We start from the raw sequence: 8,642 nt of genomic DNA on the forward strand, positions 1-8,642 counted from the left end.
GACTGAATAACTTTTATAGCTTTAGTAAGTATTAATCTACAGTGAGGACTGAAGTGTTATTTGTCCTGTCTTTAATAATGTCCTGTAGTGTGAAAGAATCGTTTACTGAAGTTGTCTTTGCAAACCACAGGTAGTTCATCTGCCAAGAATAGTAGTCCCACTGCTAGAGGGTTTAGACTTCACAGCTTAAATATAGACAGTTTAGACTTCACAGCTCAAATAACACTTTTGTACTGAAGCATTTACACAAGAGTCAAAATGACTCGACAGCATGTAACAGATGCTGTTTTGAAACTGGAATATTCCTTAAACACTGTCATAACCAGGTGTGATGAGACAAGTGATAAACCTCTTCGATTTCCATCAGAATCTTTTTTCACAACCGCAACAAGTGTATAGATTATTTTGTTGGCTGTTTTGTTTCCAATTTTGCCACTCGCCACTGAATACAGTTAATTATTCACAATCCGGTTTCACATAGTTTTTTATTAAACAATATGCTCTGATTAACTAAGATTTTGTCGCCTTACAGCTAGACTTGTGCCGGTATTCGGTAATGCGATATATCACGGTAATGAATATGCACAATATTGTTATCGTGGGCACTTCATCCCAGGAATAAATTACATTTCAAAATATATTCCCATATTTTAAATTGTAATAATATTAAACAATATTACAGTTTTTACTGCATTTTACAGTGAGCCTCAGTGAGCATAAGAGACTAAAAACATGAAAAAAATGTATCGACCCCAAACTTTTGAACGGTCGTGTATATATTTTTTATATATATTTTCAGGTGCCACATTAAATATGCGTCCCACCCCTGTATCTCTGGATGAGATGGAGTGGCGTCAGACTCCGCCCCCCATAAGCTCTGCCCCTGGAAGCTTCCGTTTGCGCAGAGGCAGTCGATTCACCTGGAGGAAGGAATGTCTCGCTGTGATGGAGAGGTGAGACGGAGATAACGGCCCTTCTGAAAAAAACGAAATGTCTGAAACTCCTTGTCAGTGTTACATCTCAATAACATTTCAAATCAGGAATACAATTTTCTCATAAAATGTGCTTCTTTAGCTCAAATCATGCCAGAAGCACGCTAGTCCTGCTAACTGTACGGTGTTTACACTTTGTTCTCTCCTCAGCTATTTCAGTGATAATCAATATCCAGATGAAGCCAAACGAGAGGAGATCGCCAACGCCTGCAACGCTGTTATTCAGAAACCAGGTAGAAATGCTGGTGTGTCTGAATCTGCACAGTGAGATTTATCTATTGCACTTCAAATGACATATTGCATTTGCATTTTCGCAATCGTCTGACCTTTCAATCTTGTTTTTCCTGGCTAGGCAAGAAGTTGTCTGACTTGGAAAGAGTCACGTCATTGAAAGTCTACAATTGGTTTGCCAACCGACGCAAAGAGATCAAGAGGAGGGCCAATATTGGTACCGTATTTTAGTTGATTTATGTTATTTTAGTATCATTGAGATACTATTGTAGTTTTTGGTAATATTTTTAAGCTGTTTTTATTTTTGTATTTTCTGTTTTAATTTTTATATTTTCTTTGAAAACATATTTTAATATGTTAATATTAAACACTTTTTCCATTTTAATTTTATAGTTAATTTATTTTTTTTAGCAAAAAAAAAAGTTATTTAAAATTTTATAAACTGTATATTTTATTTCAGTTTTATGGTTTTAGTTTGAGTTAATTTTAATACCCCTGATTTATATATAGTAATGACTTTGTCTTGATGAAGAAACATGTTCAAATCAGTCAGGATTTTACTGGTTCGGTTACTAGTAGTAAATCGTTTGCTATTTTTCGTTTGTTGTGGTAATGGTTTTTAAAGAGTTTCAGATGTTTCATGACAGGGTCTTTTTTCCAAGAAGCCACAATCTTGGAGAGTCACGGGATCGATGTGCAGAGTCCTGGAGGACACTCCAACAGTGACGACGTCGACGCTAACGACTACAACGAGCAGGTGAGCAGGTGAATCAAACGACTCATTCGAACTAAAGGATCCGTTGTCTTATTTTTTAGATCTGCTGAACATGGGATGTTTGTTTAACACTACTGCTAGAGCTGATCTCAGTGATTTCATTACAGGGTTGTGATGTTTCCTATTTTGAAAAGAGAGGCATGAACCGACCTTTTGGTTACTACCGTCTGGAGCCCACCTCACCAACACAGGTATCACATGAAAACAAAGATAAATAGCACACACACTTTATACATACAGATAATCAAAGCTCAAGATGAAGTTACATTAAAGGGGTCATGAACTGAGAAATCAAAATCCTCTTGATCTTTTGACATATAAGAGGTCATTGTACTATAAAAACATAAGTTTCAGAACTCAATACTTTCTAGTTAGTCTAAAAACAGCTTATATTGAAGCCGATCTGCCAAAACAACAGCTTGTGGAATGAGACACTTTATGACATAATAGTGTGGCTAAACTCCGCCTCCGCAGAAGATGATCAACGCCTGGTTCTATCACTAGGAGCGTTTCCATTACAGATTTGCGCAAAACTTTGGCGATATTTTATAAATGTCGGCAAATGCAGGTCTACGCAGAAACCAAACGATAAAGATGCTCACAAGTTAACAAGACGTTGTTCAGAGCCAAGCTGTGGGAAAAACTCAGCCTTTGCATCGCCTTCCTTCTGATCCCAACATTAGGAAAGAGTGGATGAACTTTATTTTAAATGAAGATCCAGATCGCGTCAGTAAGAACTCGGTTCTTTGTTCACTTCATTTCACCGCAGATTCGTTTACAAACAAAGCACAATTCAACACAGGATTTTCAGAAAGATTGAAACTAAAAGACGATGTTGTGCTGAATATATTGGATATGACAGTAATGTCGCACCACACAAGTGTGAGGAACTGTTTTTATTACGTGCTCACTATTGCTTTGTCTGTTTTTGCAGATCGTTTGATGTGTACCGAGTATTTATGCGTTTTTAACCTAAATCACAGCAGTGTCCATCTATGAAGGCTGTAGGCTGTCAAACACACACAGCTGTTAGCCAATCAGAGCAGTGGGCGTTTACTTCCGAGTCTACAATCCGTCACATCTATTCAAACAGAGCGTTCTGATGAGGGGGTCAAAACAGGACAGAAAATAGCCTATTACTTCTCAATGATGATGTTTTTTTAAATGTAAAAATCTTAACATTATAAGTGGACCTCTGAGAACAGTACAAAATAAAGTTAAAAAAAAGGCAGTTCATGACCCCATTTTGTGACTTGTTATCAAATGTTTCACTGACATACACGTCTCTTTAAGGATGATGCCGGCATTCACGCAGACCACCAGGACCCCATCTCTCTCGCCGTGGAGATGGCAGCTGTCAATCACAGCATCCTCGCCCTGTCCCGCCCGGGAGGCGTGGCCATTGAAATCAAAACAGAGTCACTGGATGACGACTGAGGAAGACCGTGGGACGAAGAGGATCAATGAGTGCGTGTGTAGATGTCTCCAGGTGTTTATGGAGCAATGACCAAATCAACGCTCTGTCTCAAGCTTTTAGAATCTAATATCACCTGCTATCGACACTCCTGCTGAACCACTAAACAAACCCAGAGTCAACGACACACACTCTCGACAGGAGCTGACAAGTGTGAGGTCGTTCCACGATGTTCGGCCATCACCTACAGCTCTTATTTAAGCCTCCCGAACCCTGGCTGACCCAAACCCCGTACCTCATTCCAGTTCCAGTACCTTGTATAATGTTTCGTGTGCTTCCTGTCTTGTGTGCTCCAGTGACCCTCATTCCCTCATTCTCACAGATAAGCTAAAGGCAGATAATTTGAGAGGTGAGTCTGATTTCTGCTTTGAATCCATGATCTTCCTCCATTCCCACTACAGATGCTCTCAGTTAACAGGTTTAATGTCTCTACTTTTGTACGGTAGAATATATTGGATCTGACAGTAATGTCGCACCACACAAGTGTGAGGAACTGTTTTTATTACGTGCTCACTATTGCTTTGTCTGTTTTTGCAGATCGTTTGATGTGTACCGAGTATTTATGCGTTTTTAACCTAAATCACAGCAGTGTCCATCTATGAAGGCTGTAGGCTGTCAAACACACACAGCTGTTAGCCAATCAGAGCAGTGGGCGTTTACTTCCGAGTCTACAATCCGTCACATCTATTCAAACAGAGCGTTCTGATGAGGGGGTCAAAACAGGACAGAAAATAGCCTATTACTTCTCAATGATGATGTTTTTTTAAATGTAAAAATCTTAACATTATAAGTGGACCTCTGAGAACAGTACAAAATAAAGTTAAAAAAAAGGCAGTTCATGACCCCATTTTGTGACTTGTTATCAAATGTTTCACTGACATACACGTCTCTTTAAGGATGATGCCGGCATTCACGCAGACCACCAGGACCCCATCTCTCTCGCCGTGGAGATGGCAGCTGTCAATCACAGCATCCTCGCCCTGTCCCGCCCGGGAGGCGTGGCCATTGAAATCAAAACAGAGTCACTGGATGACGACTGAGGAAGACCGTGGGACGAAGAGGATCAATGAGTGCGTGTGTAGATGTCTCCAGGTGTTTATGGAGCAATGACCAAATCAACGCTCTGTCTCAAGCTTTTAGAATCTAATATCACCTGCTATCGACACTCCTGCTGAACCACTAAACAAACCCAGAGTCAACGACACACACTCTCGACAGGAGCTGACAAGTGTGAGGTCGTTCCACGATGTTCGGCCATCACCTACAGCTCTTATTTAAGCCTCCCGAACCCTGGCTGACCCAAACCCCGTACCTCATTCCAGTTCCAGTACCTTGTATAATGTTTCGTGTGCTTCCTGTCTTGTGTGCTCCAGTGACCCTCATTCCCTCATTCTCACAGATAAGCTAAAGGCAGATAATTTGAGAGGTGAGTCTGATTTCTGCTTTGAATCCATGATCTTCCTCCATTCCCACTACAGATGCTCTCAGTTAACAGGTTTAATGTCTCTACTTTACTTTTGTACGGTATTTCATCAAACAGCAATTGGGTGAATCTCATGAAAACTGTCAAAAATGTGTCTGAAAGGGACAAAATGAAAGGGAAATAAATAAACATATTTTGCATAAAAAATAAAAAAAAAATGTAAAGCACATTTTCCTCAAAAAATGCTGATAATAAAATATTTACATTGTAAAGCATTTGGCATACCGTATGCTGACTTGAAAAATAATAATAAAAAAAAAAAAGTAAACTTTTTTTTTGGAGGGAAAATGTGTGTAATTGGCATGATGCCGTGAAAAATATCTTCAAAATGCAAAATATAATTTCTTATTACTTTCCTTTTGGTTTGCGGGAGACATTAAACCAGGATATTTATATATATAATTTTTTTTTTTTTTTAGATTCATCCAATTGCATTACACTGTACTTTGATTTGAATTATGTTCAAATGGGGCGGGGGGAGGGGTGAAATATAATTGTAGTGAAACTTGAAAGATGTGGTTACATAACCGCCAAAGCGCAAGTCTCCTGGACTCTAAATGAACCTGCAAAAAGAGACTTCAGTGGGCAGACCGCTAGCTTTCTTAATTTTAAACCGTTAAGTGTCCAGCATTACCCAAAGTGAATATGCATTAAAGCGCTATTCTTACGTTTGTATTTATTTAGCTTTTACGTTTTTATTTACGTGCAAAGATTTCACGCAAAGAGTCAAGACCGAAGCATCTGCTCTCATGATGTTTAGAACGAAAATACGTCAATGTGAAATACTGGCTCAAGTTGTCAGCAGTCAGAATTATAACATGTGCGAACTCCCAAGAACTTTTATTAATATTGTGAAATGACATCAGAATTTCACAGTGTTAATCGTTCACGAGAGACTGACTGATAAATGTTTGTTCTGCTGCCACACAACTCTGAGAGTCTAACTCTCATCTAACATAAGCTTGGTTCCAAAATGTAGCTTATTTTATTCAAAAAGGTTCTAAAATAACTATTCACTCGCTGGGCTTCATTCATTGAAACGAGCAGAACGACTCATTCGTAGAGCCGTTCTTACATAAATGATCACAAACTCAATGCAACGCTTGCATAAAGCGACTAATGACATAAGAATGGTTTTACAAACAGCTAACAGAAACTGCTTCTGCCTGTGTCATGAATGAAGCCTAGTTTTTTTTTTTATGTATCCTTCCTCGATTCTTCCTGTGTACAATTGATATTTATAAAATGACAATTTTTGCTTAATAATAATTCAAGATTCTTTTTTTATTTGATTGTTTTACACCGTTTTTATGTTCAGAGCAGTCTCCTGAAGTGTGTCTGATTCAGATCATGCACCCCCTTCACTCAAGAAACACTACTTTATTTGCCACATTTTTTGTAATATAAGTTTGTTACAGGTCGTTTTCTAATGCTGTAATGTTCAAATGTGCTTTTACAGTTGTATTTCAAACTAAGGAAACGACTTGTCCACGTCTGTGTGTCATTAGAGCCTCTTTGTACACATGACAGAATGTGCCAAACTGCAGTATGACGTCAAGTATTGACATTTACATGATCTCACAGTGACATACAGATACTACGAATGACTCGTTCTGTTGCCTCAAGTGTTTTAATCCAGAGCAACGAACGCCAACCCCGCTGGTTTAAATGGGGTGCTTTCCATTTAGTTTTCATGTCTATAAACAAAAAAATCTATAGGCCTATAAAAGCAACTGTATAAATAAACAGAAGACAGTAACTATGAATTTAAAGATTGTTTGAATCAAATAAGTCTATGATTTCAAAGCATTCTGTTGTGAATCATCTGTATCTCCCATTTAAGAATTTAGTGCCTTTTTTGGACAGTAGACTGTTCTGTAAGTATACTATAGTATATATGAACTTTTTGTACAGTCTCTTTGTTTAAAATGACTTTTTTTAAAACTTGTGTTTATTTTAGTACTTTATCTTCTGGAAAATAAAGGTATATTGATGATCAGCCATGTGATTTTATTCTTTCAAGACTGCGTTTTAAATATAGAATATAAGATCTACGATTTCATGCAGACGTTTAAAGGCAAGATAATAAAATAATAAAGTTTATTACTCTCACCATTGCAATATAAAATCTTCAACATAATCTTTTGTCATTACTTCGATCTGCAAAATAAATACTTTGATCATAAATTACTCCGTTCAAGAAGAAGAAAAACAATAATTCAAAGGTACCAAACCAAGAGAAAATACAGAACCAACTCACCATAATAACACTAAAAACAATCATTTATGAATAAAACTGTCTGGAGCTTTTTATCTCCACAAGTAAATCCCATCTAGCCTTCCTACTGTATATAAAATCATGAAATGAATCCATCAGTGTCCTGATTTTTCTAGGGAACAACCACATGGACATACTCCCTGACATTGGGTTCAGATAAGCGGGGCACTTTATGATATTAAAAACATAAAAAAAAAAAAGAATAATACCAAAAATACTGCTTACCGAGGCTGAAAATACACCTCTAACATGGGCTTTTCGAACACTAGGCACTATGCAGTGTAGATATGCGTAAATCAGGTGGCAGTTACATCCCTGCAAGTATCAGTGTAGTGTTTCAGTGCCATACCAATACTGTCCTCCGTACACGTCCATCAACAATGATGCATTTTCCTCAGCTAACCCAAGACTTCCTGTTTTCACCCTTGCGTGCTCCAGCTTCTCCTTTGGCCATCGCTGTAAGGGCTGCCAGGTTGGGACTAGATCCCGAGAGGTTCTGATTGCGTTTCTGTCTCGACCGTTTAGCGGTACCCGTCGCTTTTACAACTCGATTTGGTCTCACAAGAACACCGTAACCAGGGTTGCAGTGGAAGTAATGGCGACCGCCGACCGAACCATCGTTTTTACCTGGACATGAAGAAAAGCATAATTATTTGGTGCATACAAGATAAGAACATTTGCTAATTAATGGTCCAATGATCATGCGATTAGACATCATTTCTAATAATTGGAACAGTTGGTTAGTGAAGTTTATGCAAGTGTAAATTTTGTATTTTGATTCATACACAACCACAAGTCCAAACCATCGTTTTTATCTAGAAATGAATACGAGCATCATTTTTTGGTGGTGGATACGTGAAGAGAACCATTGCAAATCAATGGTCCATTGATCATACGATTAGACTTAATTTCTAATAACTAGAACAGTCAGTTAGTGGACCGCTGTGAAGTCTATGCAAGCATAAATTTTGTAAAAAGGCGCTAGTGAGCACCATTTTGAATCATACGAAATTTCAAGTCCACAACATGTAATACCTGGGACCAGAACTGCATTTCCCAAAAGCATCACAAGCCTAAGCAGATCGTAGAAGCCATTATCAGCGTTTCCATTACCCTTCAGAATGTGCAAATTGAAATTGCGAATTGAAAATACATCCAATGGAAACATGTCAATTTCACAAAACTTGCATATATCGCAAAAAAGTTTTTACGCTCACATGAGGTGGTTTTTCCAGCAATTCAAACAAGGAATATTTCATAAAACTAATGTAAACAGTTTTTTTTCGCATTTACAGGTCACCTGGCATATGTTAAAATCACATGATCATTCTTTAATATACTATTAACCTCCAAGAAACACTTCATACGTGGCCGCTCTCAAGTATAAGGGGCTTTCCTTGCCATTAAAG

General features: G+C 38.0%; 2 protein-coding genes across 2 annotated transcripts in view; one reads left to right on the forward strand and one right to left on the reverse strand.

Moving 5' to 3' along the window:
- Nucleotides 1-5,227, forward strand: part of LOC107719418 (homeobox-containing protein 1-like) — a 12,979-nt gene extending 7,752 nt beyond the window's left edge. The window contains exons 4-10 of the mRNA XM_016526829.1: nt 775-953; nt 1,143-1,225; nt 1,345-1,440; nt 1,871-1,980; nt 2,106-2,189; nt 3,292-3,890; nt 4,968-5,227. Of these exons, the coding sequence (XP_016382315.1) occupies nt 775-953; nt 1,143-1,225; nt 1,345-1,440; nt 1,871-1,980; nt 2,106-2,189; nt 3,292-3,435 (696 nt within the window). The 3' untranslated portion in view covers nt 3,436-3,890; nt 4,968-5,227. The remainder of the gene's footprint in view (nt 1-774; nt 954-1,142; nt 1,226-1,344; nt 1,441-1,870; nt 1,981-2,105; nt 2,190-3,291; nt 3,891-4,967) is intronic.
- A 130-nt stretch (nt 5,228-5,357) lies between these two features.
- Nucleotides 5,358-8,642, reverse strand: part of LOC107719419 (kinesin-like protein KIF13B) — a 34,827-nt gene continuing 31,542 nt past the window's right edge. The window contains exon 40 of the mRNA XM_016526830.1: nt 5,358-7,860. Coding sequence (XP_016382316.1) covers nt 7,628-7,860 — 233 coding nt within the window. The 3' untranslated portion in view covers nt 5,358-7,627. The remainder of the gene's footprint in view (nt 7,861-8,642) is intronic.

This window comes from Sinocyclocheilus rhinocerous, unplaced genomic scaffold (genome assembly GCF_001515625.1).
Source record: "Sinocyclocheilus rhinocerous isolate Xijiao unplaced genomic scaffold, SAMN03320098_v1.1 scaffold303, whole genome shotgun sequence".
NCBI lineage: Eukaryota > Metazoa > Chordata > Actinopteri > Cypriniformes > Cyprinidae > Sinocyclocheilus > Sinocyclocheilus rhinocerous.